Source organism: Gopherus flavomarginatus, chromosome 23, assembly GCF_025201925.1.
Source record: "Gopherus flavomarginatus isolate rGopFla2 chromosome 23, rGopFla2.mat.asm, whole genome shotgun sequence".
In the NCBI taxonomy this organism is placed as follows: Eukaryota; Metazoa; Chordata; order Testudines; family Testudinidae; genus Gopherus; species Gopherus flavomarginatus.
In genome coordinates, this window is record NC_066639.1 from 5935355 (window position 1) to 5954021 (window position 18667).

At 47.9% G+C, this 18667-nt stretch overlaps 2 protein-coding genes and 1 non-coding gene across 5 annotated transcripts in view; 2 read left to right on the top strand and 1 right to left on the bottom strand.

The window, feature by feature from the left end:
- The window catches only part of LOC127039397 (zinc finger protein 501-like), a 190263-nt gene that overhangs the window by 99718 nt on the left and 71878 nt on the right, over window positions 1-18667 (top strand). The window lies entirely within an intron of this gene.
- Window positions 1-18667, top strand: part of LOC127039730 (zinc finger protein 79-like) — a 74437-nt gene that overhangs the window by 54944 nt on the left and 826 nt on the right. The window contains exon 3 of the mRNA XM_050933588.1: window positions 5555-5775. Coding sequence (XP_050789545.1) covers window positions 5555-5775 — 221 coding nt within the window. The remainder of the gene's footprint in view (window positions 1-5554; window positions 5776-18667) is intronic.
- On the bottom strand, window positions 18334-18415 carry TRNAA-AGC (transfer RNA alanine (anticodon AGC)). Its single transcript has one exon. It is a non-coding gene; the product is annotated as a tRNA-Ala (tRNA).

Consider the following 18667-nt stretch of genomic DNA (forward strand, 5'->3'; position numbering starts at 1 on the left):
TGTTGTACCTGAAAGGCTCGTTGTGGGTGTTACCCAGAGTAAGCACATTTAAAATACAGATACAGAGTCAATATCCATAACTTCAGATACGAACATGATATGTGCACACAAATAGGATAATCATATTCAGCAAATCAGAACTTTTCCAGTGACACCACACATGAGGCATCTTCTACAAAATAGATCATAATTATGTCCTAATCATATTATAATCATACCACTATGATGAATATGGGGTTGTAGTGTCAGATAGGTCCTAATTTCAAGGCACAGGAGTTGGGAATGGAACTTCCCCTCTTTGTGGAACAGGAAATAACCCTCCAGCCAGGGCTGGGACAACTTCCCAGACTCCCAGTGATGGAGTCTGAATCGACTGGCATTTCATTAATTACCACCAACCCCAATCTTTGTGGCAACTGTAAACTTTATCAGTGATGATTTTGTACTCTCTTCTAAGTCATGTATAAGAATGTTAAATAGCACAGGGCCAAGAACCAATCCCTGCAGGAACCTGCTAGAAAGAAATCCACTCAACCATGGTTCCCCATTTACTATCAGAGTTTTTAATCTATTTAATGTATGCCATGTTTATTTTGTATCAGTCTAGTTTTTTTAGTAAAAGTATTGTGCTGATCAAGTCATGTCCCTTACAGAAGTTTAGGTATATTACATCAATACTATTAGCTGCAACCAAACTTTTGATCTCATCCAATAAGGATATCCCATTAGTTTGATAGGTTCTATTTTCTCTAAACCTTTGTTAATGGGCACTACAATTCTGACCTTCTAACTTCTGTTCTTTACATTGACTTCCCCTTTCTTGTATATATTTTATTTGGAGAGTGCTGGGATTCCTACCAGGGAGCCACTATCAGGGTCCAGAGACAGCCCCATCTCCTATATTTAGCTCTGGCTAGTAGCTATGTGGTAAATGTGAAGACCCTGCTTCTGTCAGTCAGCTGGGAGACACAAAGGTTCTCTCTTTCTACCCTCTGATGCCTCCTGGCTGCTGTAAGCAAGGTGGGGTGGGACTCTGTTAACATGTGCCTTCCGGAGCTTCCATTTCCCTGGTGCTGCTGTTCCGTGAATAGGGGGGTTGTGAGTGGGTCAGCAGGTACTGAGTGTTGGACTCTTGCTCTTTCAGGGGCCATTGACCTTCGAGGAGGTGGCTGTGTATTTCTCCAGGGAAGAGGGGACTCTGCTGGACCCCACTCAGAGAGCCCTCTATAGGGATGTCATGCAGGAGAACTATGAGACGGTGGTCTTCCTGGGTAAGGATTCCTGTCCCTTCTGTTCTTGGAAGGGGAAATGAAGAGTGAAGGTTCATGCCATCCCCACAATGCCATCTATACCCTGTCCTGTTTCAGCATCACCCCAATAGGCCAGTGACACACATACTACCAGAGACCCTCCTCTGCTGCAGAACACTTTGGGAACGGAGCACAGGAGCAGTATCACACAATGTCAAATATCTCCTCTTTACTCAAGTAAAACTGGGGGTTAGGTCCAGCATAATGAGCAGAAGCTTCCTACCCCCAGCCTTCTCTCAAACCCTGAGCCTTCTCTACCCATACCAGAATGTGCTTGGGGTGTAACAAGCAGGCGGCTGGAATCAGAGCTGCCAGTCCAGGGTTACTTATCATACAGACACTCAGTGTGTTCTTGAACGCTGGCTAGGAGTATCCAGACAGGGGAGCTCCAGCAGCAGAACACTGAATCTCACCCAGGATTACAGATGACACAACTCCTCGCTGATCTAGATTGTACCCCAGCATGTGAAAATGGCCTAGGTTGGTAGTGACATTTCTTGAGACATGGAGAGTCTTGCTCCCATATCACCAGGTGTAATAAAAATAACAGGAAAGGCCAAATATGGAAAACTGATTGTTCAGCTTGCTTTTGACCTGCATCATATTTTGCAATATATTCCAAATAAGGAAATTAACGTGCAACGTATGTGTCATTGTTTGTGGTTTTAAGCTGTAAAAGTCTTGTGTGATTTTTAGCTCGGGGACAGTATTCCATTAGCTCTCGCCCCCTGCGTGCTTGTAACCAAGAAAAGAGCCTCAGGCTGAGCTGATTCAAATATTAATCCTGTGGTCGTTTTCCACAACAGCCTCAATAGGTCCCTGTGATGGAATGTAAGGCTACATCTAGACTACCCACCGTATTGGCAGGTTAAAATCGATTGCTTGGGGATCGATATATCGCGTCTCATCTAGACACGATATATCGATCCCCGGGTGCGCTTATATCGATTCCGGAACTCCACCAACCCCAACGGAGTTGCTGATTCGACAGGGGGAGCCGCGAACATCAATCCCGCCCGGTGAGGATGGGTGAGTAATCCGATCTTAGATATTCGACTTCAGCTACGTTATTGACGTAGCTGAAGTTGTGTATCTAAGATCGATTTCCCCTCGTAGTGTAGACCAGCCCTTAATGTCTTCACACCTTCCCCGTGCAAGAGAATGGCTATTTGACCAGCTGTTTGCCTTGCTGTCTCTGAGGAACTGGTCTGTGGGTGTTCCCCAGAACTATAACTTTTTCAGTAATATCATACTGTAAAATCTCACAATTTTACATACAGTGTTACTACACATTTTAACAGGAGGATAATATTCAGTAGGTTATGCGTTTTCTAATGACACCTCACAAGCCATACTGTGTACAAAATTGATCATAATTTTCTAGAAGAGTGAACACAGGGGTATAGACTGACACTGTGTCTGTGTGTGTGTTCCCAGCAGATATGTGGGTATTTCAATCCCTCATAAGCACAATGTTTGGCATCTCCAAGGACCTGGGGAACTGGTCCTGGGAATTCACTAGTTTAGCAAGTGTGAGACTGCATGAAATTGTGAGACACTTTGGTATTAATAATAAAATAATAGAGGGGTAGCCGTGTTAGTCTGGATCTGTAAAAGCAGCAAAGAATCATGTGGCACCTTATAGACTAACAGACGTTTTGGAGCATGAGCTTTCGTGGGTGAATACCCACTTCTTCAGATGCATGTGGTGGAAATATTCAGGGGCAGGTATATATATGCTAGCAAGCAAGCTAGAGATAACGAGGTCAGTTCAATCAGGGAGGATGAGGCCCTGTTCTAGTAGTTGAGGTGTGAAAACCAAGAGGGGAGAAACTGGTTCTGTAGTTGGCAAGCCATTCGCAGTCTTTGTTCAATCCTGAGCTGATGGTGTCAAATTTGCAGATGAACTGAAGCTCTGCAGTTTCTCTTTGAAGTCTGGTCCTGAAGCTTTTTTGCTTCTATACAAACGGACTTCACATTGAGAAGAGGCTGTCCTTCGTTCAAACCCCTTGATATGACTGCACTGTAAACATCTTCGGGAATTCCAGTCTTGCATAATATGCCTTCACAAGGTGCTTTTATTGGTGCCTCCCCTCCAAACACAGGCTTTCCTCATCCTCCCTGATTGAACTGACCTCGTTATCTCTAGCTTGCTTGCTAGCATATATATACCTGCCCCTGGATAGTTCCACCACATGCATCTGAAGAAGTGGGTATTCACCCACGAAAGCTCATGCTCAAAACGTCTGTTAGTCTATTAGCTGCCACAGGATTCTTTGCTGCTTTTAATAAAATAATATAATCTGATAAAATTGCAATGAATCATGCTAGGTATGCCATGTAAAGTGTCAGTGAAAATGTTATGATTTGCCAAGTATGATAATTTTGTTTCTATGTTTCTATCACCTTTGTATTGTGAGTTACAGATATGTAGGGTATATCTGTATTTCCAGACTTGTGCAGTTTTTCTGGGTGACACCTCCAGACATATTGACATCAACACTGCTTAGCCTGTTTGGCCCATTGAGGGTCATCAGCTGTACAATGAGCCCATGGACCAAGGGGATACACCTATTGAGTCAGCAAGACATGCTGGGGTATGCCTGTGTAATGAAACCTCCAAAGCTGCATCATCTCCATCTTGTCTTCAATCCCCCTTCCTACCTCTGGAGCAACTTCTCTGCAAACTGAACCCTGGAACAAAGGACTGAATGACCCATCCAAGCTGTGGATGCATTCCAGACAGACTTTCAAGCCAGCAACTCACCAATACTGCTAAGAACCTGATATATCCATTTTGGAATGTATCTGACTGCTTTTCCATTTAACTTCTTTCTGTCCTTCTTTCTTTTAAACCTTTAATTTAGATGCTAAAGAATTGTCTGAAAGGATGGAATTTAACTTCATTCTTTCATTCGTTCTTTCTTCTAAACATTTAATTTAACTGCTAAAGGATTGGCTGGCAGCATGGTATTTTGGATGAGATCCAAACCTATAGTGACTGGGTAATGTCGCTGACCTTCCACCCACCCACTTCCTGGATCCAATTAGGATCACTCTCCTGCTGCCCTCTGGCCATGCTGTATCACAGTGAGCAGAGTTTTTAAATAACCTCTCACTGTACCAGACCTAGTTACTGATTAGGAGTCAGAGAACTGTCATGCAATAAAGGGGGCTGTGTGATTTCTTTTTTCAGAGTCTCATTAACCAGTGTGTGGGATCAGAAGCACAGTTTGTGACTGGTCAATGAGCTTAACTTCAGTGTTAACCACCAGTTTGGGGAGCATCTGCTCTCCCTTTTTCAGCCTGCTCTGACCTTGGCATTTTCAGTGAGGACTGCCCCAGGCACAGCAGGTCACACTAAGCACTGAAGATAAATTAATAGAATGTTTTTTATGATCAAGTTTTATGAAATCAACTGAACTCCTTTGTTTTCTTTCATCTGAGCAGGGTTTCTGGTTTTCCAACGTGATGTGATCTCCCAGCTGGAAGAAGGGGAAGAGCCATGGGTCCCAGAACTCCGGGGTTCAGAGGAAAGAGAGATCCTGAGATCTCCCTGCACAGATGAGGAAACATTAAACCAACTCAGAATCTGTAAGTGCCTGAAGGAAACATCTGGGATGCCCTACAAAGCTCTTGGGAAGTCTCTCAGTTCATTATTGTCCATAGCAGGGGTCGCATCTGCAGGGCAAATATAGCTCAACGCTTCCTATAGATCCTACCAAACACCGGGCAGTAGCTTTTCCCCTTCCCCCTGCGAAGTTGGATGGGATGTGAAGGCTGAATTGATCCCCTCCTCTCTCCTGTTGGGGGGAGCTGAGTTCCTGATTTCTATTTGACCTCTCTCCAGGACATGGTTTGGCCTTCCCCTTTCCATCCCTGTTTGAGGTTTCTGTCTCTATCACAGCAGGTGATGCAATGACGTGTGAGAAAGAGGAGCAGAATTCTCAGCAGGGAAATGTTGAGCAAGTGGCTAAACACAGAGCATTATCGCAAAGAATGAAAAGGAATGTGTCCAGCAGTCACGAGCAGGGAAGATCCTGTGAGGTTCAGCACAGACCAGAAAAAGAGCAGGGAAACCAGCCAGGGGAGAAAATGGATAAATTTATTTCCTGACAGGGAACTCAGAAGGGCCTTAAGGAAACCAGAATACAGCAGAAAATCTGCAGGGAAAAGCAAAAAAATATATGCGCTGAGTGTGGGAAAAACTTCACTTACAGATCAGGCCTTTCTCAATATCAGAGAATCCACACAGGGGAGAAGCCCTATGAATGCCGTGAGTGTGGGAAACTCTTCACTCAAAGATCAGCCCTTATTAGGCATCAGAGAATCCAGACAGGGGAGAGGCCCTACGAATGCCGTGAGTGCGGGAAATGCTTCAGTAACAGATCAGCCCTTATTAGGCATCGGAGAATCCACACTAGCGAGAGGCCCGGTGAATGCCGTCAGCCTGCCTGCACAACTCGTAAAGCAGCGAGGGCCACATTAATCTAAAGAAAACAGCTAAGGGCGGAAACCCACCGGCCTTGCGGAACCACCCCCACCTCAGGACTTCCCGGCCTGGTGGAAACACCCCGCCCAGCCCTGCAGAAACAAACCCTCCTTCCCCAGCACCGCCCCACCAAAACAGCTGTGGGTCAAAAAGGAAGGTTGGGGGTGGGGTGGTGATACTTGATTTTAAATCAACCAGGGGATCCCAGCTGAAGAGGTGCCTGGGAGCCCTCAGAGTCAAATTAAAGGGCCCGGGGCTCTGTGGCTGGGAGATCCCGGAGCTTTGTGGGGCTGGGGAAGCGATTTAAAGGGCCCAGAGCTGTTGCTGAGAGGAGCCTAAGCCCTTGAAATCCCAGCCCCACTCCATCCGCTGGAGCTGTGGCCAGGATTAAAAGGGCTCTGGGCTGCCTGCACCCACAGGGATCTCTGAGCCCTTTAAATCTCAGCCGCTGCCGGCATTCAAAGGGCTCTGGGCTGCCCGTGGTGGCAGAGAAGTGATTGAGGATGTCACCCTAAACAAGTGGTCCCCAAACATTTCACACTGTGCCCTCTTAACCATGGCTGTGGCCCCTCAGAAGCCACAGTCGAGAACTGGGGCTGGGAGTGGGGCTGTTGCTTGCTGGGGAGAGGGGTGTGGACAGTGGTAAAGGGGTCAATGCTGGGCTGGGAGCCAGAGTCTTAGGCTGAGGGTGGGGTAGGGGAAGAGCTGGGACAGAGTGCTGCTGAGTAGTGCTCCCTCCCTGCCCTCCATAGGGGCTGGCTCAGGCCTTGAGGTGCCTACCCCTCCATCAGGATGCAATAGGTATGTTCTGCTTCCCTTCACTCATACAGGAAGGAGAATAACATTTCATTCCACTCAATCCTAAAGTGATTTGTAACCCACCACCATCCCAAACTGGTCATTTTGGGAAAGCGGCCCCACCATGCTGCTTACCTAGGCAGAGCAGGTGTGTCTATGCAAACACGGTCTGTTCCTGAAGTCTTTCCCCCAGTTCCTCACTAGATGTGAGTGGGGAGCTCATTCAGCCCCTGCTTACGCTTAGTATTTAAAAACTCCATCATATCCCTATCTCTGCCGGCCTTAAATTTCTCTTCCTGTCCATTACCTGACAGCTCAGGTGAGGTGACCGAGTGGTTAAGGCGATGGACTGCTAATCCATTGTCCTCTGCACGCATAGGTTTGAATCCCATCCTCATTGGAGGCATTTGGTCTTCACCCCTCCTTTATAGACAACCATCTCCCCCTTTGGTACAATAACAGCTCTAGCAATGTTGCTTCCTACAAACAAGAACCTTCTGAGAAATTCAGACCCCCCAATTGCTTTAAATAAAATGTCTAAATCCCACATTTCTAAAATGTTTTTCTCTAGTCCTGTATTTCTTAGCTTTTCTCTCAAAAGGTAACATCCTCATAATCTCCCCCAAACACCCTGGGACCTGCCCAAATTCTTAAAATACTCCCATCCTGAGCAAGGCCTCAACAGTGAACCAGAGCTAGTGTCTAGACCAAGCTGTTCTGAAGGAGGCAACTCAAACATTTTCTCTCTGCTTCCCTTGGCAAAGTCTGACTGGGAAAAGAAAATCCCCCAAACTGAAAATTTTCTGCTGAAAAACCAATACTAGTCTGTTTGGGGACTTTGGTTTGAATGCACTATTATTATTCTCTTCTGATTTCTGAATCAGTTTTGTCATCCAGGTGTGTTTCCAGCTGTTGAGTTGTGGGGAGAGAGGCCAAGTCATGATGTCTCTACCCCTCTTTCATAGTTCCTTACAACTTTCTAGAAAGCTCCTTTGCTAGGATGTGAGTCAAGCAGTGCCCAGTGTTGCTGTGTTATCTCGGAGAAGTCTGCATTGTACACGGTTCCTGGGATAGTCCTTGGGAGTGTGGATCCCTTTCATGGGCCAGCAGCGAGTCTGGTTCCTCCATTGTCACACCTGAAAGGCTGGTGGTGGGCATTTCCCAACCTCATAACATATCTCAGTAACACACACAGAGCAAACTTCATAACTTCCCAGCCAATGCTACACACACAGACCAACACAATATTAATGTTCAACAGATCAAGACTTTTGAAATGATACCTCACCAGGCAGACTTTTTACAAACCATATCATCATTATATGAGAGTGGTGTATATGGGGCTTCGAGGTGCTACTCTGAGCAAAGCGTGCAACATCTGGGCTGACATTGCAATGGATATGTGCCCGTAGAGTCCATCTCTGCTAGGATAAAGATGGCAGCATGGCTGGCCTGGGTCATCTGACTTGGGCTCATGGAGCTAACGCTGAGGGGCTAAAAACTGTGGTGCAGATATTTGTGTTCACACTGAAGCCTGGGTTCAGAAACCCTCACCCTCCTGGGGTCTCTGAGGTTGGGCTCAAGCCCATCTGTCTGCACTGTAATGTTATAGTCTTGCAGCCCAAGCCCCATAACCCCGAGTCAGCTGGCCGGGCTTTGAGACAGGTGCCCTGCGTGTTTTAATCACAGTGTAGACATAACATTAGGATACATCTACAGATGGCTGGCTCATGTCAGATTAATCAGGGTCATGCGGCTTGGTCTGTGAAGTTGCATTGTACGTATCTCGGCTCAGGCTCTGTACCCTGCTCTAGGAGCCCAGAAGGTTGAGAGGGAGTTTAGCTAGTGGAAATGGTAAAACTGCAGTGAAGTATTACCCTGGACTCATGGCATTTCTCCATCGGTCTGTCTGCTTTGGGAGAGGGACATAAACATGTCCTGCTGCAGTCGTTATTTCAAGGGTGGTTTAGGATTTTCATTCTCAAACATGGTGCACAAAGTAGGACTCAATCCTCAGTGTAAATAAACAAGCTACCAACACATCAGGGATTCCAATAACAGCGGCAGGTTTTCTCTGGGCACTGAGATTTTTCAAGGAGTTGGTGGCTCCTTTCTTTCTTCTTCCTGGAGTAAACTCAGCTTTTTATTCCATCCTTGATGATTCATGGAATAACAGCAGCAGCCTGAAGAAAGAGGAGAGGGAATATCTCACTGCCAGTGGTGAAGGTGGCCACGTCCCCTCTGTTTGACCATTGCCATTGCAGGAGAGAAGGTTTCAGTGGAATTGAATGCCCTTGCTCAGACAAGTGACACTGGAAGATTTTACTGTTCATGGATCCATGCAAAGGAAATTGTGTCTCTGTGTGAAAATGGGGAGGGAAATGAAACACCCACTTGGTGGCATCTAAGGCAGAAGGGACCCCTATAGGATTAGAACAGAATAAATTATCAAGCAGCATGTTTCTTACTTTGCCCATCTGTCAATTTTGATTATTATCAATGGAAATATTTTGCCATTGGGTTGTGTGTTTACACAGAAATTGACATTTACTAACAAATAAGTAATTCTTCCAAGCCTGCCTAGTCTGCCAGTGCTGAGTTTAGAAGGACAGAGTCACTCTTCCCCGTCCCCATGCCAGGCCTGGGCTTTCCATGCTGCCCACTTTCCGCAATGTTGGGATCCATCCCTGATCTCCCCTCAGACCTCTGCCCCCCACCCCCACTTCTGTGATCCCCTCCCCACACTATCCAAATGCCCTGCTTCTAAGGTCCCTCCCCCTTGCCCTTCCTCCCCTCTGAGCAAAAGCTCTGCACTATTCCCACACTGGGAATTGAACCCCAGGCCACCTGGGTGAAAACCAGGAATCCAGATCACTAGACCACTTGGGACTGGGATTGTGCTGTTGGTCTATTAAGCCAACCCCTCATGAGAGCAGCAGCACCTCCCAGCAGGGATTGCACACAGGGCTGCATTAACCCTTCAGGCGCTGAGGTTTTCCCTCTGTCCATTCCCAGTTCCTGTGATCAGGAAATAGACATCAGGGCTCCCAGGTGCTGCACAGACCATGACTGAGATCAGGACCCCACATTGCACTAGGTGCTGTACAATCCCTGGCCAACACTGGGACACCCAGGGGGTTCCCCTCAATTTCCGTGAGCCTCTACTGCCCAACTTCTTCTGACTCCCTATGGCTCACCCCCCCCGTAAAAAACCCACCTTTCCAAACAGTCCTCCTTTCCCTTCCCCCTAATTTTGCTTTCACACCCTGGGACCATCTCCTCTCTTCGTCCCTCCTCTCCCCCTGAGGTGAGCAGAGATGGAGGCTACTTCAGCCAGCAGAGTCAGCCCCAGCGACCCGCCCGGGGCAGTGTTTGCAGACACAGGGAGGGAGCAGCTGGGAGTGGGGGGTACTGGGAAGAAAGAGGCAGGAGAACAAAGCCCAGAGCCTGGGGGCGGGGCTCTGGCACTGCCTGGGGCAGGGCAGCTCCTTGGGGCGGGGCTCTGGCACAGGCAAGGGGCGGGGCAGCTCCTGGGGGCGGGGCTCTGGGGGCAGTGGGAGGTTAGGTCAGCTGCTCCCCCCTCCCTGCTCCTGCGGGGGCTGAGTGAGTCCCCCCCAAAACAGCCTCAGGGGTCAGGGTGGGCGGGGGTGTGGGGCCAGCAGCAGCACAGCCCGCCCTGCTTCCCTGGGCTGCCCCGCACCCCTCGGGCTGATGGCTCTGTCGTGGCATCCTCATGAATCGCTGCTCCCTGCCCGCCAGGCTCGGCTTCGGCCACAGCAGCATCGGGTGCCCCAGGGGGCCCAGCTAGGCTGGGGCTGGTGGCAGTGGAAGGTTATGGGAAGAGGAAGCTCCAGATAGTGGCAGAAGGGGCGGGGGAGGGGAGAGAAGCCGAGCTGGAGTGGGGGAGGAGAAGCCCCAGACTGGACTGGAGCCACGCTGGGGAGGGGAGGGAGGAGGAGAAGCCCTGGGCCCCTGCAGGAGCTGCAGTTGGGGGAGGGAGGGGGAGAAGCACCAAGCTGGGGAAGAGGAGGAGAAGCCACACTGGGTTGGTGTTATATCTTTGGGGGCAGCCAGTTTAGGAAGAAATCACTTGAGGCCAGACAGCAGACAGTTAACAAAACTACCATTTATTTACAGACACAGAGCTCGCCTAACAGGCTGAAGCTGGCTGGGCTATCCCTAATAATCTAACTCAGTTGCTGAAGGAATAAAAGCCATGACAACCAAATACACAACATTTTCCTCCCCCGCTAATAAGAACACCTCCCCTCAATAAAACACACACTAGATTAGAGGCAACAAAGAATCCTGTGGCACCTTATAGACTAACAGACGTTTTGGAGCATAAGCTTTCGTGGGTGAATACCCACTTCGTCAGATGCACGTAGTGGAAAGTTCCAGGGGCAGGTATATATATGCAGGCAAGTTAGAGATAATGAGGCAGTTGAATCAGGGAGGATGAGGTCCTGTTCTAGCAGTTGAGGTGTGAAAACCAAGGGAGGAGAAACTGGTTTTGTAATTGGCAAGCCATTCACAGTCTTTGTTTAATCCTGAGCTGATGGTGTCAAATTTGCAGATGAACTGAAGCTCAGCAGTTTCTCTTTGAAGTCTGGTCCTGAAGTTTTTTTGTGGCAGGATGGCCACCTTAAGGTCTGCTATAGTGTGGCCAGGGAGGTTGAAGTGCTCTCCTACAGGTTTTTGTATATTGCCATTCCTAATATCTGATTTGTGTCCATTCACCCTTTTCCGTAGCGACTGTCCAGTTTGGCCTATGTACATAGCAGAGGGGCATTGCTGGCATATGATGGCAGGTGAATGAACCAGTGATGGTGTGGCTGATCTGGTTAGGTCCTGTGATGGTGTCACTGGTGGGCAGATATGTGGGCAGAGTTGGCATTGAGGTTTGTTGCATGGATTGGTTCCTGAGCTAGAGTTACTATGGAGCAGTGTGCGGTTACTGGTGAGAATATGTTTCAGGTTGGCAGGCTGCCTGTGAGCGAGGACTGGCCTGCCACCCAAGGCCTGTGAAAGTGTGCGATCATTGTCCAGGATGGGTTGTAGATCCCTGATGATGCATCGGAGAGGTTTTAGCTGGGGACTGTATGTGATGGCCAGTGGAGTCCTACTGGATTCTTTCTTGGGTTTGTCTTGCAGTAGGAGGCTGCTGGGTACAGCAGAGAAACTGCTGAGGTTCAGTTCATCTGCAAATTTGACACCATCAGCTCAGGATTAAACAAAGACTGTGAATGGTTTGCCAATTACAAAACCAGTTTCTCCTCCCTTGGTTTTCACACCTCAGCTGCTAGAACAGGGCCTCATCCTCCCTGATTGAACTGCCTCATTATCTCTAGCTTTCCTGCATATATATACCTGCCCCTGGAACTTTCCACTACATGCATCTGACGAAGTGGGTATTCACCCACGAAAGCTCATGCTCCAAAACATCTGTTAGTCTATAAAGTGCCACAGGATTCTTTGCTGCTTTTACAGATCCAGACTAACATGCTACCCCTCTGATATTAGACTAGAGAAGGAGGGTAGACTGCCTCCATTCCAGGCTAAACCCCGGGGATTATTTTGTCCCATAACTGTGGGTTCACTCTAGCTAAAGATCCAGCCGATGAGGAGGCCTTCTGTCTCTAGGTGGATTACGGCGAACTTCTGGTGTTGTTGCACCCAAAAGTACCATGGGCTTAGGGTCTGCAGCACGAACAGGTGAGGAGGTGGTATCAGCTCATGCTGGCCAAAGGGGTATCTCAGCCGCTGGCAGTAAGGGAGGAGAACAGTCAGGAATAGGTGATTCATGAGTCAGTGTCTGACCAGAAGAGGTGAAGTCACACCACTCAACTGCAGATGTGTCTGAGGACTGGCATGATCTGGCAACAGCTGATCTACATGTCGCCGCCAGGTAAGATTCTCTGCAGTCCAAACTGTGTAGGAAACAGGTCCTGTTTGAGTGATGATCGTGGCAGGGACCCATTTAGCTCCAGAAGTATAATTCCAAGCCAAAACTGGCTGTCCCGGGCTAAAGGTTCTGTCTTTTGCTCTGGGTGCACGTCTGATGACTTGATGTTGCTGCTGATGTTGCACAATTTGTCAGGGTTCAGAAGGTTTCAGCAGATCAAAGCAAGTGTGCAGCTGTAGTCCCATCATTAGAAAGGTCGGGGATGCCTGGGTGGTAGCATGAGGTGTGTTTCTGTAGGAAAGTAAGAAGGTATCCAGATGCTTTTGAATGGAGTGTTGTCCCCTTGCTGATTTCAAAGCGTGTTTCATTGTCTGCACAAATCTTTCACAATACTGGGCCAATGCGAGTTGCCTTCTTTATCTGAATAGCAGTGATGGGTGTATTCTCTCCCTGATCAAAGTAGAAGATTTCCTTTTGGGCACTATCCTGATGTTTGATCGGCAAAGGCAACCTTGAGAGGCCATCTGCATTGCCGTGCAGAGTGGATTTCCGATATTTAATTTTATAAGTGTGTGCTGAAAGTAACAATGCCCAACGTTGCATACAACTAGCAGCTAATGGGGGAATGCCTGTGTAGGGTCCAAAAATTGACGTCAGAGGTCGATGGTCTGTGAGAAGAGTAAACTTTCACCCAAACAGGTACTGATGAAACTTCCAAATTCCAGAAACAATTCCTAATGCCTCACGTTCGATTTGGGAGTAGTTAGTTTTTGCTTTGCTTAGAGTGCATGAAGCAAAAGCAATAGGTCTCTCTTCTCCAGAAGGCATAATGTGTGACACGACTGCTCCCACTCCATAAGGGGAGGCATCGCAGGCCAATTGTAGGGGTAAGGATGGATCAAAGTGTGTTAGAACTTCAGAATTTAGCAGTGCATCCTTAGCTTTGTTAAATGCAACATCACAGGCTTCAGTCCACTTCCAGGCCTTGTTCTGCCCCAGGAGCTCATGAAGTGATTTTAGCAGTGTGGCTAACTGTGTGATGAACTTTCCATAATAGTTCAGTAGTCCTAGAAATGAGTGCAGCTGGCTTACATTTCAAGGTGGGGGAGCCTCTACCATAGCATTAACTTTTGCAGGGGTCTTATGAAGACCTGCAGAATCAATGATGTGTCCCAAATATTCAACAGAGGGCTTGAAGAATTCACGCTTGACTTTGCGAACTCATAGGCCATACTCTTCCAGTCTTTGTAGGGTAGCCTCTAAATTCTTTAAGTGATCCTCTTCATTCCTTCCAGTGACCAGGATATCATCCAGATAGCAGTGAACTCCTGACAAGCCACACAAGATCTGGTCCATAGCCCTCTGGAACAGGGCGGCAGCAGACATTATTCCGAAGGGTAGGTGACAGTATCGATAAAGCCACTTATGAGTCACAATAGTCAACAGATCTTAGGACTTGTAATCAATGTGCATCTGTAAATATACTTGACTCAGATCAATCTTACTGAACTTTTGTCCCCCAGCCAGGCCTGCAAAGAGGTCATCTATACAGGGAAGCGGATATTGCTCTGCACACAACACTGGGTTGACAGTGACTTTAAAATCACCGCAAATCCGGAGAGAGCCATCTTTCTTCACTATTGGAACGATAGGAGTGGCCCATAAGCTATGGGTAACTGGTGTTAGGACTCCATTGGTTAACAGGCGCTCCAGGTCTGTTTCGACTTTTGGCCTGATGGCATATGGTACAGTACGGGCTTTCAGATATTTTGGTGGACTATCAGGTTTAATGTTCAATGTCACAGTGATTCTCTTCATACTTCCCAAATCATCTCCAAAAACAGCAGCATGTTTCCTTAGTATAGGGGTTAGACTGGTTTCCTCTTTAGTCATCCGGTGCACTTCTGCCCAGGTCAGCTGAATCTGCCCAAACCAAGATCTACCCATTAAGGCTGGGTAGTTACCTCTCACCACAAACAGTGGCAATTTAGCAGCCTGTCCATTGAGCTCCACCTTAACATCAATAGTGCCCAACATGGGAACAGCTTCTCCCGTATACGTCGTCAGAACAGTTTTTGTTGCCTTAAGCGGAAGGTGCTGTAGCTTTTCTTTATACACAGTTTCGGAGACCAGCGAGACGGCTGCACCGGTGTCCAGTTCCATGCATATAGGTTTGCCATCCAATAACGGGGTTATCCTGAATTCATGTGAGCCCACTGCCAAAGACAAAACATGCAGTGGCACTTCCGCTTGCGATGAGGTGCCACTTTGATCATCCTGGGTCTGCTCTAGGGTATGCAGGGTTCCTCTTTTTGTCGGCCAGACCACAGGCCTCTTGTTCTTTTGTTTACAGGCACATTCAATGTGTCCCTTTTTGCCACAGTGTCGACACACCAGGTCCTTACACCAGCATTCTGATGCCTGGTGACCTGGCTTACCACAGTGGTAACATTCCTGACTCTGCACAGTTTTGTGGGTAGGTTCTTGTGACACTTTTAGCAGCCTAGGGGATGCACCGATGTATTGCTCCTCCCTTGTAGCCAGTTCCATGGATACAGCAATATCAACAGCCTTCTGTAATGTAAGCTGAGCCTCTGTCAGTAGGCACTTCCGTATAGCTTCTCTGTAGAGGCCACACACTAACCTGTCACGCAGGGCATCATTTAACATCTCTTTAAATTCACAGTGTTCTGCTAGCTTTTTTAAAATTGCTACAAATTGTACAGCTGTTTCATCTTCTTTTTGGTCTCTTTTGTGGAACCGATATCTTCAGCAACTACCAGTGGTTTTGGGGAAAAATGGGACCCCAGGATTTCCACCATGTCACTGCAAGATTTAGTCTCAGGCTTAACAGGGTATAGTAAGCTGCGTAACAGGGAGTAGGTTTTAGATCCTACCACACTTAGGAATATGGGCACCATCTTCTCTTCTGTAATGTCATTTGCAATAACAAAAAGCTCAAAACACTCAGTATACGCAGGCCACTGCTCTATATTCTCATCAAAAGGTTCCAGTGGCCTGGTCAGAGTAGCCATGATTTTTAGTTTCACTTTCTGTACATTGACTTCTACTTCCTTCTCTTGCTGGAGCAGCACCGGAATCCCATCCTCATCGCCACTTGTTATATCCTTGGGGGCAGCCGGTTTAAGAAGAAATCACTTGAGGCCAGACAGCAGACAGCTAACAAAACTACCATTTATTTACAGACACAGAGCTCACCCTACCGGCTGAAGCTGGCTGGGCTAACCCCTAATAATCAAACTCAGTTGCATGGGAACAAATACCATGACAACCAAATACACAACAGTGGGCACCCTGCTGTGTGGGTGGGATGACGGTAACCCAGACTCAGGGCTGGAGCAGGCCCCTGATTGAGGGGGTGGCTGCATGGTTTACAGCGCTCTGATGTCTCAGACAATGTGTCTCTCCCAAAGCCTCAGATCTGCATCCCCAGAAGGCTCCTGTGCTGCCTCCGCTCCTTTCACCTTCTACAGCAAGGAGCAGCAGCAAGGGTCAGGGATGAGCCATAGGCACTAGGTGGGGGGCAGAGGTTTCAGGAGCCCAGAGTGTTTGCCTGTCTGGGCATTTTGGCTGAGACCTCAGGGACACATTGAGAGGCAGAATCCCAGGCATCTGTATGAAAGGAGCATAAGGATGTAAGAGCAGCCAGATTGGGTCAGACTGGGTCCATCTCACCCAGTGTCCTGTCTTCCCATAGCGGCCAAAGCCAGGTGTCCCAGAGAGAATGAACAGAACAGGTAATCATCAAGTGATCTATCCCCTGTCACCCGCTTCCAGCAAACAGAGACTAGGGACACTTTCTCTGCCCATCCTGGCTCAGAGCATGTCCTCCATGAATCGATTTAGCTCTTTTTCTGAGCCCTGTCATAGTCTTGACCTTCAAAATATCCTCTGGCAAGGAGTTCCACACATTGACTGTGTGTTGTGTGAAAAAATACTTCCTTTTGTTTGTTTTAAACATGCTGCCTATTAATTTCATTTGGTGACCCCAAGTTCTTGTGTTATGAGAAGGAATAAGTAACACTTCCTTATTTACTTTCTCCACACCAGCCATGATTTTATAGACCTCTATCATATCCTCCCTTAGTCATCTTTTCTGCAAGCTGAAAAGTCCCAATCTTATTATTCTCTCCTCATATGGCAGACACTCCATACCCCTTTCTGAACCTTTTCCAATTCCAATACATCTTTTCTGAGATAGGGTGACCCTATCTGCAAGCAGCATTCAAGATGTGGGCGTACCATGGATTTATACAGCGGCAATAAGATTTTCTCTCTCATTTTCTATCCCTTTCTTAATGACTCCCAACATTCTGTTTGCTTTTTGACGGCTGCTGCACACTGAGTGGATGTTTGCAGAGAACTATCCACAGTGACGCCAAGATCTCTCACTTGAGTTGCAATAGCTATTTTACATCCCATCGTTTTATATGTAGAGTTGGGATTATGTTTGCCAATGTGCATCACTTTGCATTTATCAGCATTGAATTTCATCTGCCATTTTGTTGCCCTTTCACCCAGTTTTGTGAAATCTCTTTTTAGCTCCTCACAGACTACTTAACTATCCTCAGTAGTTTTGGATCATCTGCAAATTTTGTCACCTTGCTGTTTAGCAGATCATTTATCAATATGTTGACTAGTCCTGGTCCCAGTACAGACACCACTTGTTACCTGTTTGCATCCTGAAAACTGACCATTTATTCCTAAACTTTGTTTTCTAGCTTTTAACCAGTTATTGATCCACGTGAGGACCTTCCAGAGGTGAACGTAAGTCCGTCCAGTCCAGTATGGGATACCGGCAAGAGTGGGTATGCTGTGCCAGCTCAGCCTGGCTTCCCCAGGCTGGTGATTTAAAGGGCCCAGGGCTCCCTGCAGTGGCCGGAGCCCCGGGCCCTTTAAATCATCTCCCAAGCCCCCCTGCTGGAGCCCCCGGGAGCAAATCACTGCCGTGGAACGCTGCTCTATCCTGAGCTACGAACACAGAGCAGGGGCGGTAAGAGCTTCCTTACAGTGGGAGGGGGCATCGTTGTCTGAACTGTGGCACTCCCATGACACCCCTTCCCCAGGGACCCACACTCACACCACCCCTCCTCCATAGGCCACACCCACAGAACGCCTCTTCTCCCCCCTAAGACTCCACCATTCCCTCCACTCCGTCACTGGTCCTAACAGCTGGTAAACAGTGGTGGAGCCACAGCCCTCTAACCCCCTGTTTCAGCACCCCTGACACAGAGCTAAGCAGGCATCTCTCTGTGTGTGTGTGTGTGTGTGTGTGTGTGTGTGTGTGTGTGAGACAGAGGCTGCTGTGCTGACCTGAGCCAGTGAGGGAAGCAGGGGCTGATGTTGGGGCTGTCTCCCTCCCCCTGCCTCAGGACTGGTTGCTTGCAGCAGCTGTCTGGACTTAGAGACAGTGTACCCACACACTCACTCTCCCCCTACACACCCAAACACATTCTCAACCCCAACAGGCACATTGCAGTTGAAAAGCAGCTGGCAATCTAGTAGGATTCCCATAGAACAATGGGATAGAGAAACCTGCATCATGTGATGCTGTACCAGCCATGAGGTCTTGCAAACCCTTCCCAAAACACCTGCAGCCAGTTGCACACCTACCCACAATGCACTGCTCTCTGTGGCCATCCAAGATTCTAGCATGGATGTGCTCTGGTGACACAAGGGGCATAGTGTGGACATGCAACAACTGTTTAATTAAAACAGTTTAAAGCCACATTACCCAATAGTGCAGACATAGCTTGAGAGTGAGACAAGACCCAGCTCCCTTGAAACTAAAGAACCACAGCTTCCCCCATAGTTGACAGGATTTGAACCTGTGCCGGGAGATCCCAATGGATTGCTAGTCCATCGCCTTAACCACTCAGCTCTAACTACTTGCTGGAGATGGGTCTCTCACTACATTCTAGTTCTGTTCACAATCTGTGATCAATTCCAGTTGTTCCCTCAGAACAGCTTCCACAACACACACACTGCTGTGCCATTGTGCAAGTGTGTCCATGGCTGAACTGCAAGAATTCCTGGCCATTTCCCTTCTGGCTGGAGCACGAGGAGAGTGTGTTTGTGGTCAATGACGTTCCTGTAGATTGTTGTCCATTTCCTGCCTTGATCATTCAGACAGTTCCTTTA